Source organism: Acomys russatus, chromosome 27 (genome assembly GCF_903995435.1).
Source record: "Acomys russatus chromosome 27, mAcoRus1.1, whole genome shotgun sequence".
Classification (NCBI taxonomy): Eukaryota; Metazoa; Chordata; class Mammalia; order Rodentia; family Muridae; genus Acomys; species Acomys russatus.
The window spans coordinates 15,772,083-15,787,123 of record NC_067163.1 but is presented as its reverse complement, the minus strand read 5'-3'; the positions used below and the strand labels follow the sequence as shown (position 1 = coordinate 15,787,123).

At 40.6% G+C, this 15,041-nt stretch overlaps 1 protein-coding gene and 1 pseudogene across 1 annotated transcript in view; one reads left to right on the top strand and one right to left on the bottom strand.

Annotated features, from left to right (window-relative positions):
* Positions 1 to 15,041, top strand: part of LOC127209823 (disintegrin and metalloproteinase domain-containing protein 32-like) — a 50,772-nt gene that overhangs the window by 21,078 nt on the left and 14,653 nt on the right. The window contains exons 10-12 of the mRNA XM_051169465.1: positions 538 to 674; positions 7,422 to 7,599; positions 12,202 to 12,306. Coding sequence (XP_051025422.1) covers positions 538 to 674; positions 7,422 to 7,599; positions 12,202 to 12,306 — 420 coding nt within the window. The remainder of the gene's footprint in view (positions 1 to 537; positions 675 to 7,421; positions 7,600 to 12,201; positions 12,307 to 15,041) is intronic.
* LOC127210316 (histone H3.3A-like) lies at positions 6,196 to 6,989 on the bottom strand (annotated as a pseudogene).

Sequence of the window (15,041 nt, the reverse complement as noted above, 5' to 3'; positions counted from 1 at the left end):
AGATGCAGTTATTAAGATAATGGAGGAGTTACAATTATTACAAAGTTTGTTGGCCAGGTCTAGATAAGAACCTACGACTGAGTGGCTGAGAGAGGGCATAAAAGGAAAAGAAAATCACTGTGGAGAGACACTCAAAGAGTGGGGCTTTTTTTACAAAGTATTTACATTTAACTTTTGGAAAGCCATGGTACTGAAGCTTAAAAAGGCAGAGGAACACACACACACACACACACACACATCATATATAAGTATTTATATTAAACCTTATAATCTCTTTCTAATTAAGAGAGGGATAGATATAGAAATAAAATGATGGAGGAGAATAGAGATGAAAAGTGGGAAATGAATGGAGCTTGACATTGACAGGTGGCTCCTATCTCGGTACTTTTCCTAAGAGGAACTTCTAGTCCCCGCCCATTTGAGGAGTCACGTTTGTTGTTATGAAGGGTTTGATGCAAACTGAAAATGTTCCAGCTTTGGAAAGTACTTTTATCACTCAATGGTGTCTTCTCTTTTGGAACCTCTTTGCCACTTTAGTATCCCAAGAACATGACTTTGGAGACATTTTCAGTCATCGTCACCCAGATGCTGGGGCTCAGCCTGGGAATATCATACGACGACCCAGTGAAGTGCCACTGCTCAGAATCCATCTGTGCCATGAATCCAAGAGCTATGTAAGTTTTTAAAATATCCACTTGTTGATTATGGTTATTGTTAGAATACATTTGTATTAGTTTGGCCTAAGAAGGCTAAATAATGACAGAATCTGAAGTGTACTTTTAAACTGTCAGCACTACGTGCTGGGCAGAATCTAACTAAAACAATTCTATCCATAAAATAAGCAAACTACTCAAAACCTCATAACCTACTTATACCCTAAGCACTTGCCACTATGATGGTGCTAGGCAGTTTCTCCCCTCATCCTCCTCAATGCTTTCCAGTCCTCCCTCAACAGTCAAACTTTTCTTCCCCTCCCAGGAAGTCCTGCCTTCCACTTCCTGTCCTTCTGCCCAGCTGATTGGCTAAATAGCGCTTTATTGACAGTTGATACATTTACTCAGCATTCCTCCACTGATTATTTTGTGTTAAATGTAGCGTTTACTTATACAGATAAGGTATAAGGAGATCACACTCCTGACAATGTATATGTCTACAACTTAAATATAAGCATAGCAGCATGTGAGGAATACTATTAAAAATTCTAGTCAGGGCAGACAAGCTCAATGTGTAATCTATAGGTAGAGGAATGTTTCTTAGATAAGTATGTTGTGAAATCCCCCAGTAAGAATCCTTTAAGATGTATTTGAAGACCATAACACATAGTCATCTTTTTTGTTTTTAAGGCAGAACTTTTGTATTTATTTTTAGATTAGTTTGATGTGAAAAAACAAACAAACTACCAACCAAACAAGGAGTGTCAGTTGGAGACCCAAATCAAATATATGACACTTGCTACTTTGGAAAAATAGACTGACCTTTCATTTACTTATATTTAAATGGATATTCATTTCTCTCTCTCTCTCTCTCTCTCTCTCTCTCTCTCTCTCTCTCTCTCTCTCTCTCTCTCTCTCTCTCTCTTCCAGACAGGGTCTCTCTATGTAGTCTTGGCTGCCCTGGACTCACTTTGTAGACAGGGCTGGCCTCGAACTCAAAGCAATCCTCCTGCCTCTGCCTCCCGAGTGCTGGGATTAAAGGCGTGTGCCACCACACCCAGCAAATGGATATTCTCTTACTCCAGAGTACAAAATAAGAGTTAAAAAGAGCAAATGGCAAAACCCTGCAAGTGTATGAGACTAGCTATAATAATTTTGAAATTTGCCAATCTTCTTAAAATGTTCATCAGACAAAGGCTCTACTAATTTGCCATTGGTATTCAGCAGACTCTGTGTTTGTGGAAATGTACCGAGACAGGTAATCTGCTCATTACTGAAGGAGCAATTAAAAGTAAAAAAAGAGCTCATTGAGGTATTGATTTTTGGAAAAAATATCAATTTCCTATTCATCCCCTTATATAACTTAAGTATTCAGAATTATTAGTTTCTAAAAACAGAGCAAACTCAAATATTCATCCTTAATAGACATATATTTATATTACAAATTATGTCTAAAAAGAGTAGATATTACAAAAAAGAATATATATTACATATTCATATATATGTATAAAAATTTCCACATAGAGAGAAATAAGTGAAATAAAAAATTATGAGAGTTAGTTTTTCATTGTACAATAGCCAACTATTATCAATCAGGAGTTTCAGACAAAAGTTTTGTGAAGTTTCCCAGAGTCAGCATTGCGTACGATAAAGTTACTACATTCTTTCATTGCACTTACTTGTTTTCATGAACTCCACATTTTATTTTATATGTAAATATTTTATAAAGCATATAAAACAAGATACTCCAATGACTCTCCCAAAATGCCATTTTGATTATTTAACTTATTTAAAATGGAGATGTTTTACTTTAAAGATAATGTGTGCAGCATATGTAGTAGCTGATGCCTACAATCCCAGCATTTGCAAGACAGAGGCAAGAAGAATCCCATGAGTCCCAGGCCAGTGAATGCTATATAGAAAGAAACTATCTCAAAGAAGTGTGTATGTGAGAGAGAAAAAGAAGGGTAGGGTGAGGTGGGAGAGAGGCGGGGAGACAGAGAAAGAGAGAGGAAGAGTAGAAGAGTAGAAGGAAAAAGGAAGAGGAGGGCAGAGAGAGAGAGAGAGAGAGAGAGAGAGAGAGAGAGAGAGAGAGAGAGAGAGAGAGAGAGCGCTCATAAACACGAATCTAGAAATGGAAGAAGGGAGCACTGTGGTCCCTGAGCAGTGCAGCAAGAGCTGTGAAAGTGGTGGCCCCTCCTTCCTGCCTCAGCCTGTATAACCTCCACAGGAGCTGTCAAATGGTGGCATCTGCCAAAATGACAGCACCTAAGACAGCAACATCTCCTCATCCTGCTGCTGTGAGATGCCAACACAGGAGCTGCCTGTGGTGGTGCAATCTCCTCTCCAGCCTCCCTGAGCAGCTCCTTAGTGATGGTGCCTCAACCAAAGCCACCCGGGGCTGGGAAGGTTTTCCCAGTCTAACCCAGGAGTCCGATGCAGGGCAAAGGGGGTGAAAAAAGAGCCACCAGTCCCCGAGCTTCCCACAAACCTCACCAATCCCTGAACAGGAAAACCCTCCAATCCCTGAGCTCCTCAAGCTCAGGAATCAAATCCTCACCATGGACAGCTCTGCCTCCTAAGAAAGCCTATGTAAACTCTGCCTACTGCACGGTCCCATGATGCTTCTCACCCAAGCAGAGGCAACTACCCTCCTGAGTTTTTCCCTCTCAAAAAAAACTTTTGTATGAGATTTGTTGCATGGTGTGACTTTGTGGTATCCATTGGCTCCTGCTTGCCAGGATACCTTTCCCTTCAGAGCTACAACACTTACATCTCTGATGAGCGTTGACTGTGGACCTGGTCTAAGTAAGGGTATAAAAGTGCATCGTTTCCATGGTAGAGCTCTTTCCCCTTGATTGGGTTTATTCCCAGGTGGTTTCTCTCTCTCTGTCTCTGTCTCTCTGTCTCTCTCTCTCTCTCTCTCTCACACACATATGCACATATGCACACATCCACACATTCACACACACACACACACACACACACACACACACACACACACACACTGTTTTCTGTATCTTGATTTTTTGAATCTTGCAGTTTTATTGAAAGTGTTTATCAGTCTAAATGTTTTCTCATGGTGTCTGTGGGGTTTTCAAAGTATAGCATCTTGCCATCTGGAGAGATACTTTGACATTTTCATAGATGTTTTCCTTTCCTACTTTCCTTTTTATGGTTCTTTTTTCTTTTAAAATATTTTAAATGATGTGTGCGTGCATGTGTGTGTGTGTGTGTGTGCACGAGTGTGCGCGGGCGCATGTACCTGTGGAGGCCAGAGCTAGAATCTCACACACCTGTAAACTTCCTGCTATGGCTTCTGGGAAGCTACCTCAGGTCTTCACTTTCCCTTAACTGCTGAGCCATCCTTCTAGCCCCCTCGTTGTCTTTTTGGTTTTGAGGCAGGGTCTTACTATGTAGCACCGGCTGCCCTGGAACTTGCTATGCAGACTAAGCTAGCCTTGAACTCAGATCTATCTACCTGCTTCTGCCGCTTGAGTGCTATGATTGCAGACATGTGCTACCATTCCCTGCCATTTCTTCTTGTTGCTCTAGTGAAGACTTCATACATTATATTGAATAAAAGCAGAAAAGCTGGGGGAACACTTGTTCCAGATTTGGCAAGAAAATGTCTGAATAATTTTTCCAGTTAGAGTACTGTTGGACACAGGGTTGTCTTATACAGTCTGTCTTATCTTGAGGTATAGTCCAACTGTTTCCAGTTTCTTCTGGACTTTTATTATAAAGATGTTTTGCATTTATTGAAATGATCATTTGATTTCTGTCCACAATTCTATTTATAAGGTACTTTACATTTATTGATAATGTTTTATGTTGAGTCAGTCCTGCATTCCTGGGATGAAAACCAACTTAATTATGGCCTACTATCTTCTTAATGTGTTATTGAATTATATTTGCAAGTATTTTGTTAGGAAATTTCGCATCTCTGTTTATTAGAGAGATTTACGCTGTCTCTTTTTTGGTTACCCAGCTTTGGTCTGGGGTAAGGGCAGTGTCATAGAACAAGCACGGAAACGTTTCTTCTTTTTCTATTTTGTGGAACCATTTGAAAAATCTTGGTATTAGAAAATTCAGCAGGAAATATTTCTGGTCGTGGGGTTTTGTTTATGGGAAGACTTAATTACCCTTATTGTTGGTTACAGGTTTATATAAATCATTATATCTTTTGGCTTTAATTTAGGTTGATCATTTGGATTTAGAAATTTATCTGTTTTTTCTAAATTTTCTGTAATGACCTCTTGGTTTTATTGGAGTCTGTTTCCACAATTCTCTTGTTGTCTCTAATTTTATTAACTTGATTCCTCTCTTTAATTTGGTTAGCTTGGATAAAGGCTTATTAATCTTGCTAATATTTTATTATATAATTTGAAAGAACCAGCTGTTTCATTACAGCTGTTTAAAAAATAGATATTATTTTAGTTTCTATTTGTTTAATTTCTTCCCTAATCTCTATTACTTCATGCTGCCTACTTCATTTGAGTTTGGCTTGATATTTTTCATTGAGACACTGAGGATCTCTTGAGACACTCCTGAGAGACTGATATCTCTTACTATTATTGTCTTTAATGTAAATACTTACAGCATAGGCAGTCTTTTTAGTCCTGATGGGTTGTGCTCTCATTTTCATTTGACTCCAGAAATTTAACTATTTCTTCCCTGATTTATTTATTGTTATACTGCTCCCTCAACAAGTGTATAATCCAGTTTCCAAGTGTTTGTGCAGTTTCTGAGGTTAGACTTACTGTTGGTGTCTGTCTGGCCTAATAAGATACAGGAAATTATTTCAACTTTTTTGAATTTGTTAAGGCTTGCATTGTGGCCTATAATGTGATTAACTTGAGGAAAGTTTCCATGTTTTACTGGGAGGAACGTTTATTCCCCATATGTTGGGTGGAATATTCTTCATCATTAAATCTACTTTATGCTATAATTTAATTCTGAAGTTGTTGGTTTGTTGTTGTTGTTGTTATTGTGGGGTTTTTTGTTTGTTTGGCTTTTTTTGCATTTTGATTGTAAGACATCTAGAAATGAGAGTGTGATGTTGAAACCTCTCCTGCCTCATTTTGTCAGGATGAATGTGTCCTTTTATGTTGAATCGAATTCCCTTCATGGTGTTTTCCCTCCCTCAGCCTCAGTTGGCTCCTCTGATCTCCGGGCAAGCCAGCTGGGGAAGGATTGTGCCCCATCCAGACTGGTCACACAGAGGGAAGTGAATGTGGGCGCTCTATGTTCTCAGGTGGAGGGGAGCCAAGTTCTTCCCCTCTCCTTTGTGGGTAGTTGAGCTACCTGCTTCTGGTTTCTTCTGAGCCCTGGACTTGAAGGTGTGCAGGCACAAAGAACTAGTTTTTTTGTTGTTGTTGTTTTGTTTTTCTTTTTCTTTTCTTTTCTTTTTTATAGTTTAAGGTATTTCAATAGCAAACTTACAGGAACAGCACAGAAAACAGACAACATTAAAAACATGTACTTGCATGTAGGACAACTCAGTTAGAAAAGTATAGTAAATGGATGGAATCCTCTGTATGATAAAAATGCTACAAACACCATTTAGTTGCCATCAATAAGAAATGTACTTATTTTTAAAACATCCAAATTCTGGCATTTTCCAGAAAATTTTAACAGGTTTATTTATAATTGTTATAAAGTTGAACTGTTGAAATGTGCTCACTGAAACATTTTGCTTGCATTGTTTTACATCTTGCATTTATATTAAAAATTCACACACAAATGAAAATGGAAAACTGCCAATACCTGATTTCTGTCCCCTATTTTTCCACTCGCAATCATATACTTGGGTACCTTTTGACCCCACAGAAAAAATATCTAACATTCAGAACTACTGATAACAGGAAGAGGAAAAAAATTTTTTTTTTGAGAATGAAATGTTTCCCCTCATAGTGGACTCTTAAGCACGTTCTCCGTGTATGCGGCGTGCTAGCTGGATATCTTTTGGCATAATTGTTACACGTTTGGCATGGATAGCACACAAATTGGTGTCTTCAAAAAGGCCAACCAGATAGGCCTCACTTGCCTCCTGCAAAGCACCAATAGCTGCACTCCGGAAGCGCAGATCTGTTTTGAAGTCCTGAGCAATTTCTCTCACCAGACGCTGGAAGGGGAGCTTGAGAATGAGAAGTTCAGTGGACTTCTGATAGCGTCTGATTTCACAGAGTGCATAGTACCAGGCCTGTAACGATGAGGTTTCTTCACCCCTCCAGTAGAGGGCACACTCTTGCGAGCGGCTTTTGTAGCCAGGTGTTTCCTGGGTGCTCTGCCACCGGTGGATTTGCGGGCAGTCTGCTTTGTATGAGCCATGGTAAGGACACATCTTTACTTACCCCCCTTCTCCCTTGACTGGAGCTCGGCAAGCGAGAGGCAGCACTGGCGTTAGAGAGCGGCAACATTCTTTTGCTTTTTCAAGACAGTGTTTCTCTGTGTAGCCTTGCCTGTCCTGGACTCACTCTGTAGACTAGGCTGGCCTTGAACTGACAGCGATCCATCTGCCTCCACCTCCTGAGTGCTGGCATTAAAGGCATGTACTACAACACCCAGTGTTGTACTTAATTTTTTTTAAGTAACCAAAAGTATTGTGGTGAATAAACATCACATGACCTCCTCAAGAATGATTATATGAACACTTATCAGGAGTATTTGCTATCATATATTAAACAGTGTCAGAAAGCTAACACATAATATGGAGTTATGCTTTGAGATGTATAATGCTAATGACAGTATATAATTCATTTTTAGGCAACATTCGGGTATGAAGACATTTAGCAATTGCAGCTTGAGTGACTTTGAACATTTTAAAGCGACCATTGGTGCCAAATGTCTTCAGAATAAGCCACAGATGCAAAGGAGTCCAAGACCAGTCTGTGGAAACGGTGTAGTGGAGGGAGATGAGACTTGTGACTGTGGCTCCGAAGAGGTAAGTGTCTTATCCAGGGAAATTTATAACAGAGTCGTTGTTTTAGCTTTTCTTCTTCTTCAGAAATGTTATATTTCTAGATTACATTGAGTGCCCCGTGGAGCACAGCTGTGTGTGATTCAAGCTTTAAGTGCACGTAAGAAAACACTGTTCAGGTTTTATTACCCGAGGAGTTTGAATGTGCTACAAAACCAATCAGTTGGCAAGCAGAAGTGAGGTTAGCTTTCAAGGGGAATACCATACCTCCTAATCTGTCATCAGTCCAAAACATGGTTTTTAGGACATAGCTTTCCCATGGAATTAGGATGATGAGGGAACCTGTCATATCCTGTGGACTGCACACCAGGTGATTTTGATCATTTGTGTGGGAGGAAAGTCCTGAAAAATACAGTGAATGCAAACAGTCCGGAGTACAACACTCCTAGGAAGTACAGTACCTGTAGTGATGGTGCAAACTACCTTAGTCACAGTGTAGGCATAACAGAGCTTTTCACATATACAGGCATGGGTTTCTCCTTTGTATAGCCCGTTAAGAAAGACTCTTACTATTTTGCAGAACAAGTCCTCTTTCTTCTCTCTCTCTCCCTCTCTCTCTCTCTCTCTCTCCCTCTCTACATACATACATGCATACATACATACATACATACATACCATACATGGGGGTGGTCCCCTCATCTGGAATCAGGGCCTTTCAGTACTGCTTCCTCATGAAGGAGCATCCTTCTGTCAGCCTTGCTTTCCTGCCTGTAGGCCGAAGAAAACCGTGGAGCAGTGGCTAAAGACTGTGGTACCTTTACAGAACCCTGGGCATTTCACATCCATAAAGTAGGAATCAAGGCTCTGCACCAGGTTTTTTCTTGTGTTTCCTCCTTTTCTCTTCTGGAATGGGATGAAGGGGATCTCTTGTGAGAGGCATGTTCTCATCGGGAGGCCATCACTGCTGGAAAGCCAAGTCCTCTTTCTTTTTAAAATTAATTTTCCTGTGGGTGTGGTCTCTACAAAATCAAAGGGACCAGTTTCACAGACAGGATGATGAACTTGGCAGATGCGATTGTGGCTACGGTCAAATACTGAATCTGATAATTCTCCTTTAAACTTCTTATGCCTTTCTTGAGCTCGTCTCCTGTTTGTGTTCAACTCCAGGTTGCCAGAGACCAGTTCTGTCTGAACCTTCTCGGCTGAACTGGTTGGTGTAGCATATGCTTCTTTTATGTCTTCCTTTCCCCTCCCCCACTCCTTCCTCCCTCCTTCCCTCTCTCCCCCTCTACCTCCCTCTCCTTCCCTCCTTCCTGTCTTTCTTCCTTTCCCTCCCTCCATCTCCCTTTTTTCTTTCTCTTTCTTTTTTCTGTATAGCCTTTCTGAAATTCTTTCCACATTGTGTTATGCCACGGTGGTCTTCACCTTAATTTTGTGTAGCCGCACAATAGCATACAGTCTTCTCACCTACACGGCCATTGACTGTGACACATCAGCTTACCCCTGGCCTTTCTGTTTTGCATACTGCTCTCCATGCCCCTCTCTCTGTCAGTGCCATAGCATTTCGGTGTTATAATTTGTTATTATATTCAGTACTCTGGCAGTGTGATGCCTTTCTGCTTCATTCCTTTTGTTTAGGATTTCTTTGGCTTTTCTGATCTTCTGAGGCACTACAGATATTCTAGTTTTTTTTTTCTCCATTTCTCTGAAGAATTTTGGTAGGAATGGCATTGATGCTTTTCATCAGCTTGGTTAGGGTAAGCATTTTTACTGATATCAATTCTTCCAGTTTATGAAAGTAGCATGTCAACCTCCCACTTTTGGTGCCTTATTTATTTTATTGATTAAATGGTATTGCTGTGTATTTCTTTGTAGGATTATGTATGAGGTTGCCTTTGTGAGTTCTTCTACAGGTGTCTGTTATTTGCTTATGAAAAAAGCGATGAATGACGTTAGATCATTTGCAGAAAATATATGTGACCGGTGATTGTCATATTAGGTGAATTAAGCTAGCCTCAGAAAGACAATATAACACTTCATTCAATTCTGAAAAGACTTAAATTTTCTTCTTGATTTCTGTATTGATGTAATTTCATTCAGAAGGGAGTTGTTCAACTTCCATGAAGTTGTGTGTGTTCTGTTATTTCAATTGTTATTGTTATCCAGCTTGAGTCCATGGCTGTCAGATGGGATATGGGGCATTATTTTAATTTATCTGTATCTGTTCTTACTTGCTTTTTAGCATAGTCAGTTTGGGAGAAAGTTCCATGTGCTGCGAAGAAACGAATATGTTCTTTAGTGCTTACATGGGACTGTTCTGTAGAAGTCTGTTAGGCCCATTTGACTCATGAATGTTGTTTTAATTCCAGATTTCTCTCCCTATTTATTGTCTCAATGACCTTTCTCTTGGGGAGAGAGGGATCCTGAAGACTCCCACTTTCAATGTGTAAGGGTCAATATATGATCTTAACTGTTGGTAGTTTTTGTTTTGTTTTTAAATGAAATTTGGTGTCCTCTTGTTTGGTGCATAAATGATTAGACTGTCTTCTCGGTGGATCATTCCTCTAATAAGTATAAAGTAACCTTCCCTATCTCTTCTGATTGATTTTGGTTTGCAGTCTGTTCTGTCAGATATTAAAATAGCTGTGACTTCTTGTTTATTGGCTCCATTTACACAGAGTACTGTTTTCTGTCCTAGTGGCACCTATCTTTAAGGCTAAGATGACTTTCTTGTGGATGAGATAGATGGGTTTTGTTTCTTAATCCACTTACCTAGTTTATATTTTTTTGACTGGAGATTTGAAGCCCATAATATATTTATATTTTTGAAATGTGTTTATAGATTATAATCATTTTTTGTGGGTTTGTGTTCTTAGTTGTGCCTTGTATTTTATTAAATTATACCTTTGTTTCCTTCTAGAGACTCTTGGCTATGCCTTTTACTTTCTTCAGTTTTAAATATGGTTGGTGTTCAGTATTCCATTTAAGGTTTTTTGGTTGGTTGGTTGAGGCTGTTTGTGTCCTTAATGGCTTTTTTTCTCCTTTAACTATTACAGATAGTTATTCTGGGTACAGCCATCTAGACTGTTGGGCATGGCCGTTTAGAACTCTTAATGCATTGCTCAAGGCTCTCCTGCCTTTCAGTCTTCATTGAGAAATATTCTGATGCATTTTCCTACATATAAAACTTGTGCTTTCATTTCTCTTGTAGTTCCCAATAGTTTTACTTTGTTCTAGATATATAGTGTTTTAATTATGCTATGCTCTGGGGTGTTTTTCCCCCCTGGTCTTATCTGGTTGAGATTTTGTGTGTTTCTTTTATCTATATGGCTATGCCTTTCTTTAGTTTGGAGAATATTTCTTCTATGAGTTTGTTAATGATCTGGTCCAGGCTATTAACCAATAATTCTTCTCCCTCATTCAAGTCTATAATTTGAAGGTGTCCTATTTTCATTGGATCACACAGTTATTGTTTGTTCCTTTCTTGTGGTTGTTTTATCTTTTTGTAGTGATTATTTTGTCTAGATCCTCTACTTTGAGTCCTGGTATTCTTTCTGTTTTCTGCTTGTTTCACTCTACTTGTAAGACTGTTCCTTGAGTTTTCTAATTGAGATATTAAAATTTTCAATTCCATCTTTATTTTAGCATGTGTTTTCCGCAGATGTTTCTACCTCTATCAGATTCGCTGTTCAAAATCTGCATTACCATAATTTCATTCAGCCATGTATTTGTATTTTATTGACATGACTCAGTGGTTTCTTGTTATCCTCTTGGAGTTAAGTGAAGTGATTGTTCATGTCTACTTTACATTCCTTGAATTGTTTTTTATAAAGGGCATGTTTGTTCTTTTAATTTCTTTGCTTGTTTGTCTGATATGATACTCAGGCCTGACTTAGATTGGTCCAGTATAAGAACCAGCTGAAGGGCCTAAATTAGACCTGGTAAAGCTAGTGGATAAACTTTTCAACTGGACCAAGCAAAATCTGCTCTGAAACCACAGGTCTGGAAGTAGACCTATGGGTACCGAGCTAACAACGGGAAGAAGGAAAGAGTGTCTCACCACTCAAAGGTGGCTTTTGAACAAAGCAGGTTCAAAGGCAACCTAACTGGACCTAGGCCTGTGGGTGTGGAGACAGCCATACAAGGGAGAAACAAAGGAGCTGTGTGTGTATGTGGCGGGGGTGGGGTGGGGGGGTTATGGGAAAGGAAAGACAGCTGGAAAAGGTGGCTCACCTACAGGAGGGTTTGCATCCTGTGGTTCTGGAACCAGGCTTATAGATTTGCAGATGGCAGCAGGTTGGGGGCTGCTAGCTTGTCTTTTCAAGTCAACAAGATAATCATTGTCTGCTCACAAAAAGACCTTCTAAGCTCTCGGTCTATTTCTTTGATTTTTCTTATGGAGTGATTTGTGGGTCTTCTTTCCATGTTGTATGCAACTTCTGGAAAAAGTTATTTCCTATATTTTTCTATGGCTTCTGATTGGATTGGGAAGGAAGTAGAACCTCAGCATCAAGTATCCTAAGTGTTTATGGATGCTACTGTCTGTACATGCCACTATTGCTAATGTCTTTTTACATCACATAGCTCTAGCAAGTTTTTGTCACTGTCATTTGTTTTTCTTTGCAGCAATGCAAGCCTGACAACTGCTGTGAACGTACAACTTGTGTTCTAAAACAAGGAAGTGTTTGTGACAGTAAGTCTCCCTCACAGACTTGCTGCAGAGGTTGTCAAGTAAGATTTAAGTTTAGTAACATTATGTAATCACCTATTGAATTATATACAGGGTATATTGACTTATGAGTATAGTTTATGTGAAAACAAGTTATTTTTTAAGTAACTTAAATACTTTTAAAGAAAATAATAATACATTGAGGATTCAATTTCCTATTTCATGGAATTTTCTTCAATGTTCAGTCTCTGTCTAACATCACTATTTTGTTAACTTGAAGCTGTTTCCTACGCCTGTGTGTGTGTGTGTGTGTGTGTGTGTGTGTGTGTGTGTGTGTAGCAGATTTTCTGTTTGACCCATGCTGAACTTGAACTTATTCTATAACCATGGTTGTCCTTTAATTTACATCTTCCTGCCTCAGTATCCCAAGAACCTGGGATTATAGGCGTCTACTACTAGGTCCAGCTAATATTTTGCAAACAGGATTATATATGTATATATAAATATGTATACATTTTAAAATTGAAGTATGCACTTCTCATTTATAGACAATATTATTACTGAAAGATCCCATGTTGACTGCTGATTGCTTCCCTTTTCAGATCTTCCAATGGGTTTTATAGTGAATTCCTCGTGTGAAAATACCACGGTTAAATATTCGCCATTCATATTATCTTCTTCATTGTTCTTAATTGGCATAATTACAGTCTTTTTCTAGAAACTCAGAGCATGGCTATCTTTATCTATGATCTTTTTCTCAATGTCAAAAAAAAATAATGACTAAGAAGATGAGATAGACAATCCTTTAAGATTCTTTATGTAAACACTAAGAATTCTCTGGATGAAATATTAATATTAATAATGTAGCATAAAGGTTATTCTTGGACTCATTTCTTTAAAAGTTCTCACGGTTGCAATGCTTCTTTAGCCATCATCATTCATCTGTTCCCCACACTCTTCTCAGTTTTTGTTTTGATTTTTCATAGGATTGGTAAGTATTCCATTATTACAAACTATGGTATAAGTATTTATATATTTTGAAGGTGACTTAACTAAAATATTTTCATTCTACAAAGCTAATAGTAGTCTTTTCTCCCTTGAATCAAAGCACAAAACTTGTGTGTGTGTGTGTGTGTGTGTGTGTGTGTGTGTGTGTGTGTGTTCAGTGCACATGCCTACAGTGGCCTGTATGGGCTGTATGTGAAGCCAGAGGTTGACACCAGGATGCTTTCCCCTATTGCATCTCTTTCTTATTTCTTTAATCTGTGTGTCTTCCTCAGCTTGAAGCTTGCTATTGCAGCTGCACTGGCTGGTGCATGAACCTTGGAATTTTCTTGTTTTACCCTCCCCTGCCCCCACACTAGGAGAACTGGCACATACCACCATGCCCAGCTTGTTTTACCCTCCCCTGCCCACACACTAGGATTACTGGCACATACCACCATGCCCCTGTTTTAACCCTCCCCCCACCCACACTAGGATTACTGGCACATACCACCATGCCCAGCTTGTTTTACCCTCCCCTGCCCCCACACTAGGGATTACTGGCACATACCACCATGCCCAGCTTGTTTTACCCTCCCCCACCCCCACACTAGGATTACTGGCACATACCACCATGCCCAGCTTGTTTTTACCCTCCCCCACCCCCACACTAGGATTACTGGCACATACACCCATGCCCAGCTTGTTTTACCCTCCCCCACCCCCACCACTAGGATACTGGCACATACCACCATGCCAGCTTGTTTTACCCTCCCCTGCCCCACACTAGGATTACTGGCACATACCACCATGCCCAGCTTGTTTTACCCTCCCCCGCCCCCACACTAGGATTACTGGCACATACCACCATGCCCAGCTTGTTTTACCCTCCCCCACCCCCACACTAGGATTACTGGCACATACCACCATGCCCCCCTTGTTTTACCCTCCTCCGCCCCCACACTAGGATTACTGGCACATACCACCATGCCCAGCTTGTTTTACCCCCTCCCCCATCCCCACACTAGGATTACTGGCACATACCACCATGCCAAGCTTGTTTTACCCTCCCCTGCCCCCACACTAGGATTACTGGCACATACCACCATGCCCAGCTTGTTTTACCCTCCCCCACCCCCACACTGGGATTACTGACACATACCACCATGCCCAGCTTGTTTTACCCTCCCCCACCCCCACACTGGGATTACTGACACATACCACCATGCCCCCCTTGTTTTACCCTCCTCCGCCCCCACACTAGGATTACTGGCACATACCACCACGCCCAGCTTGTTTTACCCCCTCCCCCATCCCCACACTAGGATTACTGGCACATACCACCATGCCCAGCTTGTTTTACCCTCCCCTGCCCCCACACTAGGATTACTGGCACATACCACCATGCCCAGCTTGTTTTACCCTCCCCCACCCCCACACTAGGATTACTGGCACATACCACCATGCCCAGCTTGTTTTACCCTCCCCCACCCCCACACTAGGATTACTGGCACATACCACCATGCCCAGCTTGTTTTACCTTCCCCCACCCCCACACTAGGATTACTGGCACATACCACCATGCCCAGCTTGTTTTACCCTCCCCCACCCCCACACTAGGATTACTGGCACATACCAGCATGCCCCTTTTGTTTTACCCTCCCCTGCCCTGACACTAGGATTACTGGCACATACCAGCATGCCCAGCTTGTTTTACCCCCTCCCCCGCCCCCACACTAGGATTACTGGCACATACCAGCATTCCCAGCTTGTTTTACCCCCTCCCCCACCCCCACACTAGGATTACTGGCAC